The sequence below is a fragment of the Colletotrichum costaricense genome (assembly GCF_030867565.1).
Source record: "Colletotrichum costaricense strain IMI 309622 chromosome Unknown Scaffold_15.1, whole genome shotgun sequence".
Lineage (NCBI taxonomy): Eukaryota > Fungi > Ascomycota > Sordariomycetes > Glomerellales > Glomerellaceae > Colletotrichum > Colletotrichum costaricense.
Genome location: NW_026848244.1, coordinates 435720 through 454826, shown reverse-complemented (window position 1 = coordinate 454826; position 19107 = coordinate 435720). Strand labels below are relative to the sequence as shown.

General features: G+C 48.4%; 6 protein-coding genes across 6 annotated transcripts; 3 read left to right on the top strand and 3 right to left on the bottom strand.

Moving 5' to 3' along the window:
• Positions 1 to 3616: 3616 nt before the first annotated feature.
• CCOS01_12501 (HET domain-containing protein) lies at positions 3617 to 5552 on the top strand (the record flags this gene model as incomplete). Its single annotated transcript, XM_060460649.1, has 2 exons — positions 3617 to 4181; positions 4243 to 5552. The coding sequence occupies 2 exons, from the start codon at positions 3617 to 3619 to the stop codon at positions 5550 to 5552; spliced, it is 1875 nt and encodes a 624-aa protein (XP_060308697.1).
• Positions 5553 to 6274: 722 nt separating this feature from the next.
• Positions 6275 to 6538, top strand: CCOS01_12500 (uncharacterized protein; the record flags this gene model as incomplete). Its single annotated transcript, XM_060460648.1, has 1 exon — positions 6275 to 6538. A coding segment is annotated over one exon (264 nt), but the record flags the coding sequence as incomplete, so codon positions are not given.
• A 241-nt stretch (positions 6539 to 6779) lies between these two features.
• Positions 6780 to 9757, top strand: CCOS01_12499 (aldo/keto reductase; the record flags this gene model as incomplete). The annotated part of the gene is made up of 5 exons (XM_060460647.1): positions 6780 to 7122; positions 7191 to 8175; positions 8363 to 8379; positions 8576 to 8827; positions 8967 to 9757. 5 exons carry the CDS (start codon positions 6780 to 6782, stop codon positions 9755 to 9757), a joined length of 2388 nt encoding a protein of 795 aa, XP_060308695.1.
• A 189-nt stretch (positions 9758 to 9946) lies between these two features.
• CCOS01_12498 (uncharacterized protein) lies at positions 9947 to 11724 on the bottom strand (the record flags this gene model as incomplete). Its single annotated transcript, XM_060460646.1, has 3 exons — positions 9947 to 10546; positions 10605 to 11329; positions 11436 to 11724. 3 exons carry the CDS (start codon positions 11722 to 11724, stop codon positions 9947 to 9949), a joined length of 1614 nt encoding a protein of 537 aa, XP_060308694.1.
• A 681-nt stretch (positions 11725 to 12405) lies between these two features.
• CCOS01_12497 (hsp90-like protein) lies at positions 12406 to 14262 on the bottom strand (the record flags this gene model as incomplete). Its single annotated transcript, XM_060460645.1, has 1 exon — positions 12406 to 14262. The coding sequence occupies one exon, from the start codon at positions 14260 to 14262 to the stop codon at positions 12406 to 12408; it is 1857 nt and encodes a 618-aa protein (XP_060308693.1).
• A 1063-nt stretch (positions 14263 to 15325) lies between these two features.
• On the bottom strand, positions 15326 to 16159 carry CCOS01_12496 (GATA zinc finger; the record flags this gene model as incomplete). The annotated part of the gene is made up of 3 exons (XM_060460644.1): positions 15326 to 15514; positions 15591 to 15842; positions 15965 to 16159. The coding sequence occupies 3 exons, from the start codon at positions 16157 to 16159 to the stop codon at positions 15326 to 15328; spliced, it is 636 nt and encodes a 211-aa protein (XP_060308692.1).
• Positions 16160 to 19107: the final 2948 nt, after the last annotated feature.

The following is a 19107-nucleotide window of genomic DNA, read 5'->3' as shown; positions in this document are numbered from 1 at the left end:
GTACTTAAATAAACTAGCTTTTTTTAAATAATCCTAACCCCTCTTAAATTTAACTATCCTAATTAGCTTAATATAAAAAACGTACTTCCCTTCTTTAATTAGTACCCCGAGGTTTTTAAAAATTTAAAAAACTAAAAAACTTAGATAAGTTAGAACTATTATAAAATAATAGAGGTCCTAACTAATTATTATAATTTTTAAAAACGCTTATTACGTAAAAACTAAATTTAAAAATACGAGATCGGATTTATAATAGAAGTTATAATACGAGACCTCGCTCTAGTACGTAATATAATTATAATTAAAAAAAAATAGGAGAGTATTTTTAAACTAAATAAGACCCCTACCCTAAACCCTTAAACTTAAAAAACTATATAAAAAATTAGGACTTTAGTATACTTAATAATCTTTCTTTTTTATATTAATAATCCGGGCTATTTTGCGAGGATAATTATTAACTAATAAAATAGTATAATTTATTAGTACGATCTAAAATAAGTTCTTAAATATTTAAAAAAAATATTTATTAATAATATTTAAATACTAAAAGCCTTTTATAATTAGATCAATATACCTCTTTATATTTAATAACTAATTAATATAAGCGCTTACGTAATCCTTATAGTATAATAACTAAGTAAATAAGAATATAATTTATATATACTTAAATAGTTTTATAACGTAGTTTAATATAGCTAACTTAACCCGACTTATAACCTATATTAAATAATTTATAAATATTTTAAACCGTTTAATAATAAGCTCTATATAGCTTAGATTTAATAAATTAATTATAAGTTTTAATATAATAATAATTACTTTTTTAACGTAATAAGACCTTTCTTAAATAAGTTCTTTAAAAAAATAATATATAATTAGGACTTTAAAAATAAGCCCTATATTAACTTAAATAACTTTAACTACGTTATAATTAATATTTTTAAAATACTAACTCTCTAAAAATCCGGTTCTTATTTACTTAGCCTTAAATTTACTAACTAGGATCTAAGAATTTATAACCCCTATAATTATAATTATTATATTTTAATTAATTTTACGTATTTTAAAAAAATAAAAAGAATAATTAATAACCTTAAATAAGGGCTTATTACTTTTAAAAAGTCGCTCTTATTATCTCAATCCTCGAAAATACTAAAAAATACTTAGAGATTTTTAATAAGTAGCAACCTTAATCGGATTTTATAAATAATTAAATTAATAAAAGCTACTAATTAGCGTTTAGATATTATTATTAATAATTAACTTATATACTTAGTTAATACCCCTAAGACTTGTTAAGTTACGTAATTTTTATTAAATATATTACTATTTAAATCGCTACTATACCTTAGCCCGGCTCTTAATAAAGCTAGTCTAAGTAATTAAAAAAGTAGTTTTTTAAATACTCTAGTTAGGGACGAGAATAGCCCTATTATAAAAACTTTAATTAAAATACTAAGGGTTTAGTTAAAATAAAAAGCTATTAAATATATACTCTCTAAGTATAATCGGGCTATATAAAAAAATAATAAACGCTAATATTAAAAACTAACTAAGTTTTATTAAAACTTTTTATAATATCGTAATATATATAAAAATAAAGCTAATATTAATAAGAGTATAAAAAAATAATAAGTCGATTAATATAATAACCCGATCGTAAAAGCTATATATATAACTTTAGCCTATACTTTTTAAATACCGCTATTAATAAAAAAAGCTAAAAAAAACTAAGGTAATAAAAGTTAAAATCGGGAGATTATTAAAAAAAAATAAGATAAAAACTAAGTAAAATTAATAAAAAAAATAAAAAAAATAAAAAAAGTAGCTATAAAAAAAAAGGGTAAGTAAAGGGCTTAATATAATTAACTATATATAATAATTAGGACTAATCTAAAATAATTTCTTTTTATAAAAGATTAAAAAAAAAAAAATTAGGAAACGATTAGAATAAAGTAGGGTAATTAGTCCTAATAGTTCTTTTTTAAAAACTAATTAAATATAAGTATTTATAAAAGGGCTAATTAGAATAAAATATAAAAAAAAAAGCCCTAATTAGAAATAGGGAGTTTAATAGTATAGATTTTTATTTTAATTATATATATACCTTTTTAAAATCGAACTAAAGCTTTTTTAATAATTTATTTTTAAATATAATAATATAAAATAATTAAAAAGTTTACCCTTCTAATCTAGCTAATACTATCCTCTTCTTTTAGTTATAACTCCGTTAATTAAGGCCGTATTAACCTAATTAAAAAAGGCATTTTATATTATTTTTATAAATATTAATAGTTCTTTTAAAGTACCGTACCGCGAGAGTCCTCTATACCCTATACGTTTTTAATAAATAAAGCGATCTATATAGTACTAAATAAGTTCCTTATAAACACGGTTCGCCTATACCGTAAAAGAATTTAATAAAAGCTATATATAAAATAATAAGTCGAGCTTTAGTCGAATTTATATACCGGATCTTCTATATCATAAGCTTGCCATTACGTAGGGAATTCCTATCTATTTCTAACGACTATAGCACAAAGTTTAACTATCTAAAGCTATGACCTAGCTCGAAAAGTATATATTATATAATTGCCTTGGAGCTGCGTTTCTCAGCATATTAATTTCTTAAATTATCGTTACAAAATAAGCATCTAGAAAAAGCTCGTCGTGATTCCAATGAGCTCGGTTCACCAGTTTGCTCGTATTTTCCGCGTCTATAGTCGTTTCTCAGGTAGCACTAGCAATAGTCACGCCTTCAGCTTAGTAAGCGAGGTGGAAGCAAGGAGATAAATGTGCAAATCCCCCATGTAGAGACATCGCTTGAAGGGGCGGTTACACTCACGAACCCGAGCCGTCAAAATGCTCGAAAAGAAAGAACAGCAATCGGCGGCTCTAGGCCGAGAAGATCGTCACTCAAAACGTCATCAGGTCTCCCTTATGTAGTGCGACATTGCCTGTCGTACCCGCTTACCTCGCCCAGCGCTCAGCAAGGTCCTTGATACCTCAGCAGGCTTTCATATTGGTCTTCCAGCCAAGGAATCTTTCCATCCCTATGGGCAGCGGCCGAGAGCTCTCGCTTGTGAGGTTTATCCCAGCTCTTCAATCCACATTTCAGCCAGTGTTTCGCTTGCCATCTCTGCGTGCGCTCCATCACAAGTCACTGGTGACTGATGTTCGTGCGGTGTTGCATTATCCGAAATTCTGCAGGGCTTCGCAACTAAGACATCGTGGGAGATTCTTACCATATCCAACGACACACGTTATCTGTAGCACCACATGCTGGAGCTGACAACTGACCATATTTCTGACTACCCTATGAAGAGAGTGAACGCCATAACATTGGCTGTCTTGAAATAGCGGCTGAAAACGTCTTTTGCTCAGCCCAATTGCATACCTGGCTGCCTTCCTATCATGTACATTCTACCGACAATCATGCATCGGCCACTCCTTTGCCCCTGCTAGTGCTTACTCACTTGGCTCAACATCGGCCCTCATTACCTATGATGATCACGACTTTCGCTTAAATGAAGCTGGGAAAAGCGTAATTTTTCTGCTGCTTGTGTATGAACTATTGTCAAGGTCGTTAGACCTCTTCGTACTTCCTTCCTTGAGCATGGAGATCTCCGACCAATTCAAACTTGACCCCCTGTCTACCTCACGATCAATTCGACTAGTAGTGCTCCAAAGAAGCGCGAAGAGAGAACCTTTTCAAGAACCTCTCAGCTGCCGCCTTGTAGAAGCGAACGTGGACTGCCCGCCCTCATACGTTGCGCTATCTTATACCTGGGGCGGAGAAGAGCCGTGCGAACCGCTCACAATACGAACCTCTGGATCATCCACCAAACAATTGTTAATAACTCCTAATTGCGCTGCAGCACTGAGGTTGTTGCGTCGATCCCTTCAGCGAAAATCGAAGAACCGCCGTAGCTTGAGTGTCTGGATAGACGCCATCTGCATCGTCCAGACATCCGACGATGAACGCAATGCTCAAGTGGCCATGATGGCCGAGATCTACCAGCGCGCAAAAACTGTAGTCGTTTGGCTTGGAGAGGATCATGCACCGGCAACTTGGGGCAGTCTGGCATGTTCGAAGCCTCTGGCCTTGTTCCCACGTCTGGGGTATGATCGCGGTCGTAATGAAGGACTAAAGAGCTTAGCTGCCAGAATAGCTCTGAAAGGTACGATGCCGCACATATCCTGATCATCGAATTTTCTCATCGACCTCTAATCAAGAAAAAGTTTGCAACAATGATACGCTACATCACTTGAGACTATCACCCTACTGGACACGGGTATGGACGCTCCAAGAATTCGCCCACAAGAACTCCGCCGTCCTCTGCCGTGACTCCCGACTCTTCGTCTTCTCAACCCTTGCCCGTCTCCTCGCAGTGGCACCAAAAGATGAGAGCGTACCAAGTCAGCAGGGCATGGACCTACATGTGGACCTCTACGAATGGCAAGCAATGGCAACGGTACGGCCGTTCCGCGCAGCAACGAACCAACTTCGTCGCGTCCTTACAATGCAAGCCTCAGAGCCGCGAGATAAGATCTTTGCGCTACGGGCACTGTCCCCAGGTGTACTCGGCAAAATGACGGTGGACTACCGGAAACCTGTCGGAGAGGTCTTTCGGGACGCAACGAGGCTTATGGTTGAAGAGGAGGATAGCTTGCGGGTACTGTACTTTTCTAACCGGAAGAAGACGACGGCCGGTGTTGCGTGGGAGATCATGCCGTCGTGGACAGTCGACTTTGCGACTACGGATTCCGAGGTGAGGGGGTCGTATAAGTACTACTATTATACCAGTCTTTGCGCAGCTTCTGCCGGCGCCAAATCGTATTTCGCGTTCTCTGGCGACGGGAGGAGACTTACTCTTCGAGGGGCACGTGTAGGGAAAGTAGGGAGTTTTGTGAGCGACAAATTCCCTACCAAGAGCCAGTGCTCTGAGGGAAGATGCCATGACCATGACAAGATGATGGCAGACAAAGACGAAGAGTGTGAGGAGAAGCGACCCTTTCCGCACGTCTGCGAAAGCCCGTATTTAGATGTACTCGGCAACTTCATGAGGAGCGTTACGAGCACCATCTGGGCAGGACCCAAGCTCGACGCTATGGGCCGCAGTCTCTACGAGTTGCTATGGTGGATCATCCAAGGGCCAAAGAAGCATGAATGGTCGACATCCATGTCATCAACGTCGACTTCAACATCCACATCATCATCGTCATCTTCCAACAAGGCGGTACGAGGTATGTCAGTCGTCTCATCACTCGTCAAGTGGGACTCGCGGCGCGGGTGCCAGTGCCGAGTCGAACTCCGGCTAGGACGTTTGTTCTACACACTTGACAGGAGGGCTGGATTTGGAGTTGTTGGCGTTCGGGAGGGTGATGACGTTTGCCTTCTCGCTGGGATGGATCATCCGTTCATATTGCGGCCTTGTCAAGGTGAGATCGGAAGGTATACGATAGTAGGACCAACGGTGTTTGCTGGTGCGATGGGCGGTGAGATGTGGCCGACCGATGGGGATGAGCTCGAGTACTTTGAGATTATGTAAGACACGGTGTAAGGAATTGTGTAAAACTATATTAGAGGGTATGAAGCATTTTCTCGCGACATTCACAGATGGCAGGAACATCTGTTCAATGTTAGATTAGTAGTTGATTATACAGACGTGTAGAAGTGATTGATGAAGCTCCGTAGCATGCTCTCTACTTTTGTGAAGAAGCGCGTCAGAACTCAATCCCTCAGCCCCTGACGTGCCAGTATCTGCGATTAGACTTTCGATAGGAAATGAGAAATCCTTCAAGACGAGCGGGCACTAGCTTTGTGAATTGACTCTGACAATTCAGCATCGGACCTTTCCTTCGGGCAGTCCGACCGAGTCAATCATCTGAAGAGTACCTGCTTGGCTCCCAATTCTCCAAGCGCGGACGTACAAGCCATCTTGTAGTCCATCCTCAAGCCCAGCTTCAAGAATACATAAGAAGCAACAGCCCTGTCGAGGCTGACAACAAATGACGTTGTACTGGAGTTCTCCGTGTGTGCGTATGTGCGTCGTACGTGCGGTGTGCCCCTCTTTGTACAACACATCAACTTGCCAACAACCATTTTCTCGCTGCTGCCCCGCCACTAAGCCTCGTCTCGGAGCCTCACTTTAGGGGTGTTGCCAGTTGAAGAGGTGGGTTAATTGACTTTAGGCTGTGCCTTCATGCAAGACCATCCCTGACTCTCACCAACCTAGGATGATTGTTCTTTTTGAAAAAGTGCGCCCAACGGCCCCCCGCCGCCGATGATGAAAGTACGGTTCGGACGACTCTGAAACCCCAAGTGAAGCACCTCAAAGGCCGCCAAACGGCCCCTCCAACCGGAACCAACACCAAGTTGCCAACCCCTCTTCTGGCGGAAATCTCATCGGCCTCATCCCGGTACGGCACCCAAACATCCGATCCAGAGCCCTTTGCCGCTTCCCACATGATCATGCGGGAAGCTCCTGAAAGTGTAATGCGAATTGGGCTATTGGAGGACGAAGAAGAGAGTTAGGGTATAGCAGACAAGCAGACTCTCTCTTTGCCCACTGATATATGGGCCAGTCTGTGCCCGCATGAAAGTCGTTACATCGAATGACATCTTTCCCTTCTCTCCCCCCTGGACCTCTCCCTCTGCGCTCTCATTCCTTCCATCCCATCTTCTACTCATCGCAGGCTTGGCGCTTTTACGCGCATAACGCATTTCCCTCACGAGCTTCCATCATCAGGCGGGCGATTTTCAAAGAAAGAAAAAGATGGCGAGACTCACAAGCTGGCTTATCCTCTCAGCATGGGGAGGAGCAGCCTCCGTATCGGCGCAAGGCCTCCACGAGTTGGCGGTGAAGTCGGGGAAGCTCTTCTTCGGCACGGCGACGGACACGAACCTCTTCAACGATGCGGCGTACATGGCGGTCCTGAACAAGACGGGCGAGTTCGGCCTCGTGGTGCCGGAGAACAGCCAGAAATGGGACGCGACGGAGAAGACACAGAATGAGTTCCAGTTCACAAATCCGGATTCCGTGAGGGCCGTCGCGCAGGCGAATAAGCAGATGATGAGATGTCATGCGTTGACATGGCACTCTCAACTTCCACAATTCGGTGCGTTCAGGCTCGTCCTTGAGCTTAAAGCCTCGAACATCCAACTCAATACTGACCAAAGACCACAGTCTCAACGGGCACCTGGACCCCAGAAACCCTCACCCCCGTAATCCAAGCACACATCTCCAACGTGGTAACGCACTACAAAGGCGCCTGCTACTCATGGGACGTCGTCAACGAAGCCCTCGCCGACAACGGCACTCTCCGCGACAGCGTCTTCTCCCGCACGCTCGGCGCAGACTTCATCCCCATCTCCTTCAAGGCCGCCGCGGCAGCCGACCCGGCCGCGAAGCTGTACTACAACGACTTCAGCCTCGAGTTCAACTCCAACAAGACGGACGGCGCCGTCAAGATCGTGCAGGATCTCAAAGCTGCAAACGTCAAGATCGACGGCATCGGGTTCCAGTCGCATTTTCAAGTCGGCAAGACGCCGTCGCAGGATACGCTGAACAAAGTCATGACGCGCTTCACGGATCTGGGACTGGAGGTTGCGCTTACGGAGTTGGATGTGCGGCACGATAAGTTGCCTGCCGATGATGCCGCGATACAGCAGCAGGCCAAGGACTACGGCACCGTCGTCAAGACGTGCGTGGACAACGCAAAGTGCGTCGGCATCGTGGTATGGGAGTTTACGGATAAGTACAGCTGGATCCCGTCCACGTTTTCGGGGGCTGGGGACGCGTGCTTGTTTGATAAGGATATGAAGCCCAAGCCGGCGTATGCGGCTGTTGCGGCGGCTTTGGGAGGGCCAGCAGTAGCAGCAGCTCCGGTGGCAGCTCCGGCGCCGGCGGCTGGGGCTCAGGACGCGGAAGTGGTGCTGTCGTCGGGAAGCAGTGCATCTGGTGCCGGGGCCGGGATTGGGGACACCGATGCCGATGCCGGGACCGAATCCGAGGCCGATGCCGACAGCGGAGCGGGGGCATCCTCGAAATCAAAGGCGAAGAACAATGTGGAAGCAGCGACCAAGTCACCTTCCTCTTCGGGAACACCTCGCTTTGAAGCGGTGCTGCTGATTTCACCGCTGGTAGCCACCGGTATCGGCTGGCTCTTTTGGTTGGTGATATGATTTGTTAGACGCTTCTTTCTTGTTACTTAGCTTTTTCTCTTGATGGCACAATTCTTGATACCAATTGACAATATATCTCCCGGATCTTTCCCATCCCAGAACTTTGAGATCGCCGATAGCAAATCATTGAGGATTGACGTGCTTTGGCTGCGACGTTGCGTGTGTCAATGGGAGCCCGGTGCGCGGGTGGTGTAAGTGAGGAGATGGATGATGTCATGCCGGCAACCACCTCCACTGATAAAAGAGAGACCGGGGGGGGCTGGTTAAGCGGATAGGAATCGGGATGATGCGATTTCAAAGCGAAGAGGGGAAAGAGAAATTCTGCCAAAAGACCGCGGTTCCCATCAATTGAGCTGTCCCAGCCATTGTTCGTCAACCTGTGAATAGCATCCAAATACTGTGGACTGGAAATCACAGTGAGAAGCAGATTTCTGAATAGCTTCACTATGGTGTACCTCAAGACACTAGTCGCCGCCGCCGCCGGCGCAGGCCTGGCCCAAGCTTCTCTCTCTGGCCTCGACAAGATCCCTCCTCTGGGCCTGGGAACATGGCTGTCCGACAAGAGCAAGGTCGCCGACGCCGTTGCCTTTGCCGTGGGCGAGGTAGGCTACAACCATATTGACGCCGCTCTCATCTACCGTAAGTTCCATCTCGTAACTCACATGCCCTTCCTCACATGCTCACGCGAGTCAAACAACTCACACGAGTCATCCGCATCTCTCACTTCATTCTACTTTCATCGAGATCCATCGTCCCGCAAACTGACGACCCACCCCAGGAAACGAAGACCAAACCGGCAAAGGCCTCGCCTCCTCCGGCGTTGCCCGCAAAGATGTCTGGGTCACCTCCAAGCTCTGGAACACCGACCACCGCGCCGACCGCGCCGCAGCCGCCATCAAGAAGTCCATCTCGGACCTGGGCGTAGACTACCTCGACCTCTACCTGATCCACTGGCCCGTCGCCTTCATCCCCGACGACCCCAACAACGCCCTCGACCGCGAAACCACCCTCGTCGACACCTGGAAGACCCTCGAAGGCTTCGTCAAAGCAAACCTAACCCGCCACATTGGCCTCTCCAACTTTGCCAAAGCCGACGTCGAGACAATCTTGAAGGCGGCGGAAATCAAGCCCTACGCCCACGAGTTCGAAACCCACCCGTACCTCCAACAACAAGAGTTCGTAGACTGGCACAAGGAAAAGGGCATCGAGGTCATCGCCTACTCCCCGCTCGCCAACACGAACCCGACGTACAGCGACGACCTGCCCGCCATCTACCAGGACAAGTTCTGGGTCGACGTCGCCGCCAAGAAGGGCGTTTCCGTCTTCCAGGCCGTGCTGGCGTGGGGTATCCAACGGGGCACGAGCGTGATTCCCAAGAGCACAAAGGACTCGCACATCATTTCGAACCGCAAGGCGCTCGAGATCGAGTTCACCGAGGAGGAGTTGAAGGAGATTGCCAAGCAGGATAAGAAGCACCGCTTGAGTAACCCAGGTGCCAAGTGGGGTGTCAAGCTATTTGCTGATTTGGATGACCCTGGCAGAAACGAGCCCACGAGCGAGGAGCTTTAAGCAACAGCTCGTGAAAACTAGAATATTGAAACGATTAAGGGCTATCTAGTGTTATCTAGCCTAGTCTCCAAGATGTAATCATCGCACGTGTCTTTCTTGTGTCTCTCGCAAGTAGATACATAAGTGCAATTTGCTAGCTATTGATATGTGCCATCTCCATCGATGAAACACATCGTTCTAGTTGTTTAATCAGTGGTCGGCCCTATTGCAATGGGCATAATACTTCCTCCTAGCCCAGTAAAACCCAAGCCCGACAATCCACAGCACAATCAAGATGAGCGCCTGCACAGGAGCAAAGATAGCGCCTCTCACAACCACAAATCCACTGACCAGCGCAAACACAATGGGGATCAGTACAAATGGCTTGTACGGTCTACGCAGCTTCGGCTCTCGAACGCGTAAAATGACGGCACCAAGGACTGTCAAAAAGAAGAATGTGTACTCGCCTAGACCGTTGAAGGTCAAAAGGGCTCGGAAGTTGCCAAACAGAATGTACAGCGCCGAGAGAATCGTCGATAGCAAGAGCGCGTTGAGCGGTGCATCAGATCTCGCGTGCGCAGGCCCAGACGAAGCATCGGCGGACGAATCGGCTAGCGAGCTCTCCTCCGACTTGAATCCCACACGGCCTACGAAGCCGAGGAACTTGGGTAGCCAGTTGAAGTTTGATGCTGCGACGGTCATGCGGCCCGCGACGAAGGAGTTGCCGAGGAGGGAGCCGGCAACAACGAGGCAGATGAGGACTGCAGCGACGATGCCGAAGGCGGGGCCGAGGAGGCGGTTGATGGCGGTCTAGCTATTGTGAGCACGGGAAAGGAGTAAATTGAGGAGGTTGGTGGGCATGACTTACGACTGCCACGCTGTCGGTCGAGGCAACCACATTCCAGGGGAGAAGGATATAGTAGGCTGCATTGGCCGCGATGAAGCATAGAATGATGGTCGGTACGGCAGTGTTGATGGCCAGAGGGAGCTGGCGTGCCGGCTGCTGAAGCTCAGCAGAGACGTAGACGGCCTTGACAACGTTAGATGCACCCACTAGTAGATACCAGGACGAACGACGTACCTTGTCCCAGCCAGAGTACGCCCACAGAGCACCGTAGAGCGCAGCAGAGTAGTAGCCAAGCATATCCCACGTCCCAACCTTGTTCCAGTCCAGCTCGCCGCCACCCGGCAAAGACGTCTTGCGGTTCCCGAACCAGGGCTTATCAAACCAGTCCCGTCCGCCAACATCACGGTCGTGGTCCGATACTTGAAGGATGACGACGACGATGCCGGCAAGCACCACGGCAAAGATACTGGTAAACTTAGTCACGACAAACAAGTTGTTCAGGCGAGTGCTCGCCTTGGTGCTGATGGAGTTGGCGCCGTTCATAACGACGAGAATCAGAATCGAGAACAATTTGTGCGGGAGAGCCCCGGCCTGGTCGGTCACCCCGCCGGCGGAGTAGATGCTCTCGACGAATACGATGCTGAGGATGGCGAGGGTGGCTGGCATGACGGCCACGATCCAGGTCCAGGCGGCAAGGAAGCCAAAGACATCGCCATAGATGTGCTGCAGGAAGGGCTGGACACCGCCTGTTCACATCGTCAGCGCTATCGTACCACACAGAGACTCGTCAAAGGGGGTTGAACTCGCCTTCACCAGGGATCGCCGTCCCCAGCTCAGCCATGGTACTCGCACCAGTCCACGCCAGGACACCACCAACAAGCCATACTACGAGCGCAGCGCCGGGCGACGGGACATTTGTGTCAATGGAACCCGGAGAGGTGAACACGCCGCTACCAATGACGATGCTGATGACAATGGCAAACGCCTCGACGGCGCCGAGGTTCTTGGAAAAGGTACCGGCCCCGCGCTCCTCAGCGATGAGGACCGGAGGTTCAGGCCCATCGGTGCCGCCGTACTCATGATGGGGGTCTGCCAAGAGGGGCCGTTCCGCGGCATCTTCGGATTGTGTGTTGGACGGCATCTTCCCGTTTTCGTCTGCTTACCAGCGAGGGACCGTTGCCAATTGGATGAGGGGGTCCGGAAAGATGTCGAGGGAATGAGGGACAGGGAGTGAAGGAGCTTGGAGCTTGAAGCTTGGAGCTGGAGCTGGAGCTCGGAGTCACCCGACGAATCAGGCATAGTGTCTTTGGTGTATCGGAATGGGGATGAGCTCATCGATGGCCGGTACGTATCTTCGAAGAGATGGTCCAAGCACTGAGGTGGTCTGAACGCCGGGTCCGCTTTTACCAACCGTTCACTTGTACCTAGGCAAGAAGCGGCCCACTTTGGGCAAATTACCTAATACAGAGGTCAACGGAACGCTGCGTCTCCGCGCCGAGAGCTTGCCTGCCACCGCAAGTGGAATTCACCGGAGTGAATGCCGCCGGACCAGATCCCGTCGGAGTAACGTCCGTCGGAGTGGACTCCGGGATCATCATATCTACGTCTCATAGCTTCAATGAGGGGTGAGATGCTGTCAAGTTCCAAAGAGCATTGAAGTATCATGGCTCGAGTTCGCATAAACCAAGAGCATCATTCATGTTGCTTCGCGCACACGACTGCCTTGGCCCAAGACAGTCAGTGCTATGAGGATGCCAGGTACTAAGTACTGGCCGATTGACTCTTGAGACTCGTTCTATAGTTGAAGATTTACATTAGGGTGCTAGCAACGAAGATCGTTGAGCAAGTACTCAAGCGCTCTAGATGAGAAGTACGCTTGATTAACATTGTTGTACGCAGCATGTTGTTCTCCGAGATTCTGCAACGTATCATCGAGACTCTCAACTATGGAGCCCACGGCACTGTACACATGAGGCTCGATTCTAGCGAGCGAGAGCACTGACTGAATAGTCACGGAGGTACTCTCCTTGGGCAGTTGTGAGAGTGGTAGCTGGCGGCCAAGTGAGCCGAGAGCAGTGGCCATGCGTACTTGCCTGTCAGACCATTGAAGGGCTGACTGGGTAGCAGATTGAGGATCACTCTCAAGAAGTGATGATGCGCCATCGCGCGCAACGGGTGACGCAGGTTGCTTGAATCGGAAAAAGACAACAAAGTCACCACTAGATGTGGACAGCGGCGCCCAGAGCAACCCGAATATGGTACGAGCACTTGCAGCGATCTCCACATCAGGCAGTTCAGCCGCCACGTCTGTCGAAATGATGACAGATTCACTTCGGTATGGTTGGATACACCGCACAATCGCCGTTGCCTCTTGGTACAACTCTTTGCTAGGCTCTCCAAGTCTGCCAATCTCTCCTCTGGTAGACGTCAACGCAAAATCGGCGCCAAAGAGGCGCAAGAGGTCCTGTGACGCTGCGGTGCTCTCGGTGGGATATCGGATCGAATCGCGTTGAGCTTGTGACGATTCAACATGGCCCAGCATAGAAGCGTATGACAGTCTTTCGATCGCGACCCCAGATGTACTGCCAATGAACTCGCACATTTGGCGTTTGGAAATGGGTAGTGGTGTTCCTTCAGGACTATACCCGTAGCAGACTACCAGCCCCCATCGCTTACCAAAGGCGTTGATTGGAATGGTCAAGAAGGAGCGAGCTTTGCAGTCCTCGGCCGCGAGCTCTTCAAAGAAAGTTGGCGAAGCTCTGTTGAGGTAGGATCGGTCTAGGTGGATAGATCCGTGCTGATGGGATCCCGCACTTTTCCAGACGAGTCTCGCAGGACTAGCATCGCTATCGTGTAGAATCCTGAGGTGACTCGGGAAAGGCGACTGATGGTTAACGTTGCCGGCGCGGGAGGGCCTCGTGAAATGTATGCATCGCTGCGAGCCCCGCCATTCCCTGTCGGAGGTGTCGAGTATCGTTATAGCCATGAACTTGTCGATGCGATACAAAACGACTCTATCGAACCCCGTGACCTCTTCCACTGCAGCCACGATGGTTTCGGGCACCGCCGCGAGACCTGCTATGGCGGCGAAGGATGCCTGTATCTCTGACATGATCCCAATTGCCTGCATAGTGCTCAACTCCACACTATCTTTTCCGACTCTCCTAAACATTCGAGGGGTTTTCGTCACAACGTCTCTCGTGTAACTTCGTTGACCCACTGGGGTGGCAGAGCCATCCTCGTGTGGCTCGAATTCGCAAACGATCGTTTCGGGGCCTGAAGAGTCCCTAGTGAGGTGCATGGAGCACCAAAATCTTGTAGCTTCGCCATGTTTGGGGATAATCGACAGGTTGAAAACAGCACGGCCACCTGTAGCTCCTACATCGGATTTCTCTTCTCTGAGCAAACCAAGCCGAGCCATCAAGGTTCTCACATCGTCTCGCTCCAAGATGCTGCCAAAGTCTTCGAGTCCGAACAGGTCATCCGGGGAATAACCTGTAAATGTGGCCGAATTGTCGCTCGCGCAGTTGACCACGAGACGGCTGGCATTGTCCTCGTTCACGATGAGTGCAACCAAGAAGCCAAAGTGTTGTATAGTGTTGGACGCGGGCTCGAGGATGTTATCGAGATGTTGGTGTATTTGGACATCGTCGTCGATTGGGCGTGCAGGCTGAGCCATAGCCGCCCCGAACGACTAGACTGTGCCGTGTCTCTAGCTTATCCGCCACATATGATGCCGATGGACCGCGTGTAAATGAATGCCGGATTGAAAGATGGCGTCAGGAAGTACGAGCGATGATTGCAAAGAACACAAGGTCTGCGAGTGATATGTTCGTCTGGTTTAGCTTGCATCGGTGTAGCCAGGCCTGCAATAATACCTAATAGTACATGTAAGCACTGACAGAAGTTGATGCTTCGTGAAGAATATCACTCAACATCAGCGACCGTTCTGGAAAACGACCGTGGCAAAATCTTCTTTCCTTCTGCCCACGGGAATAAGCCGAGTCATGAGCGCTGGCCCGTTTCTAGCAAATGCGCTTGGCGCCGTTCAAAGCGTTATTCGTGAGGATTGAAGAGGTCGAAAGAACTGGCAGGAAGCGAGTGGCGGATCTCAACACACATTGAAGCCGATGTACAAACATTTGCCTGCGACATGTCAATCGAACTTCAATCGAGTCGAATCGAAAGAAGTTCGCCCACACGTGGCCGTAGCCATTTCGGGAAATGTACGTAGCCTGACAATCTTATTTCTGCGTCTTGCGCCTTCCCAGTTCCCGTCCCGCCTTCCCCCCGTTGTTATTCGCGACTGCCCGTCCAGAATGACCGGATGATTGGCGGCTTCTGACGTCACTGCTCAGTTTTCTGGATTCTAGACCCCGAGAGCCCGTTTATTCCTAAATTACCTAATGGCCGTATTTGGGCCGAAAGAAACTGTGAATGGTTCGTCGAAATCCCGTTTAATATGGTGGAACAGCACAAGCCGGGCTGCACGGTTGAGTGGGTTCACGCATTCCGGGACAAGGCGTATCGCCGCTATCAGACCGTTCAAGAAGAATCATCATTATGAAGTTCAAGTCTCTTCGGGTATGGAGGAAATGAATTAAAACAAAAAGAGATGCTTCAACGAAGAATCCTCTCGCTGGCGCTCAGCGTATACTCCTAGAACGCCTCGCCTAAATGTCATGAATGCACTGCTTCCTTACGCCGCCCACTGCCATGTTTGCCTCCCAACAATCTCACCGCTAAATGTGTCTCTCCATCGTCTCTTGTGTTTGTGGACGTGCAATGGAAGCGTTCTTGCGTGAATTATGCGCATATAATAGTCCACAAACATTACAGAGTGTCCACCGACCGTCGGGTCCGTCCCTCCATTGCGGCGTGCTCGTTGCCTGGCAGGAGTGGCAGCAAAGGGAGTCGTCCATCACACGCCTCTATTATCGCGATGATTTAGTTCATGACATCTTGTTGACGGATTGGAAGGGATTACTGAGGGAAAAGGGAGCCTACCACTTTTGAAGTGCGATCAAACGCCGCCACGGTGGAAGAGCGCCTTTTCCTGGTCGCTCTGGGGCTCACAGACTGTTGCCGATCTGCATCTGTGGTGCTTCTGTAGGACAGCAGCGCCAGATCATCCAGGTTGCTGGCGATGACCTCTGATAAACTCTGCGCAGCTAGTATTCTCGAGTTACTGCTCGTCGTCTCTCTAGAGCAATCGCCGCACTCGCAGCCACCTTTTGAACAGGTGCCATCGACCAAACCCTGAATGTTTTGGAGCAACTGTCTCGCATCGTTGTGAATCTAGGACCCTCCGTGTAAGTCGCCACTTGCACCGATCGAGAACGACAAGGGATGAACCGACATCGTCAACAAATTCGACTCACTCTTTGTATCATCTCCGTCGCCTTGATCTGGTCAAAGGATATTGGCGGTAGCGGCGAGTGGGCATCGGCATCGTCCGGCGCTGCATCGGACGCGAATGCATTCGCCGCCGCCTCCCCCTCCGCCTCCGCCGACATCTGCAACCCGAGCTTGGGCCGTTTGTGGTTCAGCTGCGCATCAGGTTTGACGGAAACCATGGAAAAGTCGATGGGATATGGATGGGAATGTCGATGGGAATGTCGATGGGAATGTCGATGTGTTGGGGATCGAGGTTTCGAGGATCGAAATTCCAGGTTTGCGATCACAGGAATTGAAGAAATCGAAGAAACCGATCGGGAAACTGCATGGGGACAGGATGGCAAATTGAACAAGGCCCAAGCGAATTCTGATTAATCGTGTGATGCAAAAGTTGGATGGAAAAGAGCGACAGGATCGGGTATTTGGCTGAGGGATCGGATGTGCTGAGGTACGACAGTTTTATCGAGATTCGATTCCCTCGGGGGCGACTTCGAGAACAGCGCAGTTCCTCCCATCCACCACCGTAATAACGAAGGCCACAGTTATGACGGACCGTTCTTAGGACCCTGCTTAATTGAGAAACTGACAAATTAGCGCGCATGCTATCCGTATGTATCCGTAATTCCGTATGGGCAGGCACCGCATCTTTTCCCCTCTCTCCAACAAACTAACAACCTGGAAAGGGTAAGAAGGGGTCCAAGGGTCCAAAAACTGGGCTGTCTCAAGTAATCAGGGTCTTTAGGCAGTAAGGTACGTACTCGATGTACTTTACTCAAGTTTGCTGTACAGTGTACAGCGGCTAGCACCCGTCCTTCACTCTGGGTCGTCCGACAATGCACAATCTACTACAGTGGTTACTGTTTATGCACAATCTGACAATGTTATACAGAGGATTCGGCGACGCCGCTCCAAGAAATTCCCAGCAACATTTCAAGATAAAAGATCAGGGAATTTCCACACAGTCCTGAGGTTTGTATTGGGAGCATCAGACTACTTTCCAATACTTCAACCCCATATTCATCTCTATGGCGCGGAGTTTGGCTTAGTTTTACAAACTCACGATACACAGCTGAGTCGGTACAATTCTCGAGTGCCACATTTGTGTCCGGCAAAGGTGTCATGGACACCGCCTGTTGCTGTATGTACACGGCAGGTAGACTCTCACAAAGCTCCTGGGAGTTCACACTGTTATTCCTGCAGATGGACTCACCCGTCGGTTTTCCAGAGTTGGGCGCAAAGACTTGCAAGGGACTGCCTCTCTGGAGACTGGGAAGCTTGTGCCCTAGGCCCAGGCCCAGGCCGTCTTCCGTTTTCCCTCCTTCCGCAACTGAGACGGGCTTTGAAAGACCAATAGGAAGTGTCTCCAGGGCCAAATCACAGAGTCCTATTGGCGGAATTCTCTCCGGCTCGGTGTTTAATCTCTTCCATTCGCCCTTTGTCCCTCAATTTTTCTGACACCAGAGCTGGTCCCTTGACCCTCTGCTGCGCTGTTGCGTCACTGGGGGTCTAGGCCCTCTTGCCGGTAGCGAAAACGGACCTCTTAGTGCGGTAAAAGAGTCCCTGACTGGGATTGGCAATGTCAGGTTGCTCCTCACTTCGTGACACAGTGGGCAACGTGTCAGCCAGAGGAGGAAGTTTGCGACATGGTGCCCCGTAACACCTTGTGTTAGCATACGAAGTTTATCACACTGGACGGAATACGCTTTCCTGGGCCAGGATTTAGGTGGGTGATACGGTGAGCACAGAGAAAGAATGAGGGAGAAGGGGATGAAAGCTTTCCGCTGTCCACTTTCCTTTGCCCACCCTCTACTCCATCCAATCTGTCGCGGTTTGCCACTTCACTTGGACTATAATGGTCAGTAAAGTGGTGTTGCAGGAGAGAACATCTGTATTTGGTAAGGCGGTATCAGTGGGACAAGTGGGATGAGAAGAACGAGGGAGAAGGGTGGTTTGATTTGGTTTGGTTTGCCTTCCCCATCCCCCCCTTTTCACAACCCCTCCTGTGTAGCACAGTGGCCCCGGCTTCGTTCTCGTCGCATTTCCCAGCGAAAGAGGATCACGTAGACCAAGCCCGAAGAGGAGAACCTTGAGCAATCTCTTCCTTTACTTGCTGACATGTAACATCATGCAGTAAACATCGATTAAATCTATATCGGGTACTACTAACATGGCGATTTTCTATAAGTATATCTCGTGCTTGATGATTCAGAGGAACCCAGTCTGTCCTGAGGTGAGGGCGTCTTTTGGTACAGTGGGCCAGAGTATCCAAGTTTTTGGGAGATGATTGACATCGTGACACATCTTGTCCTATGGCCACACTAGACAAAAGTTACAGCAGCTTGGACCCTATGCCAGTTGACAAGTTTTCGTCCTGAAGAGAAACAATACCAATGATGTGATGCCTCACAGGCTTAGGTGCCTTGGTTCAAGAAGTGCCAAGGACTACACCTTGCTATTCTCTCCACTTTGCTGGGATCGTAACTCAGTGCATCATAGGACTCAGGCTGTGAACAGAAGGGTCAAAGAAAAGAGGCACAAGATGAGCACCATTCTTTTCTGATTGATGTAGAAGAAGATGTTGCTGCCAGCAGTTTTGATTACCTTCCAGTTGAAAAGATGCCACGATACAAGATTTCCTATCGTCAAGGTCCTTGGAAAAAGAAACATTTCAAAAAACTTCATGCTCCATCTTCTGTTCAATAGCATAATCAAGGAAGCAGTAATGTTTGTTGTCGTGTTTGTTGGAGGCAGACGGATGAAGGTGCAATCCGCGTTGAAACTTCAGTTCATGTATCTGTAGCATTTCCTTGAATTTACAAAACTTCTTTACAAACATGACCTCAAGATTGATAGAGGAACCAATGCAATTCCAGAAGCAGCTGATGGAATACAGTAGTGTGTCAGAGGCCTTTAACATCATGTAGAGGTGGTAGACAGCATGAGCGGAGTTTTCATCAGGGGTTGGTAGGCACGATGAGGTCAGTGAGATACGGCTCTACCTACCGTTCGGGAGGCACGGAAGGAACGTCTTGAAGCTATTGGAGTTACGAATACGGATGACAACAATAACAAAAACAACAACTGATCATTGACGGAGGCCAGTGTTCCTATCACTCTACTCCATCAA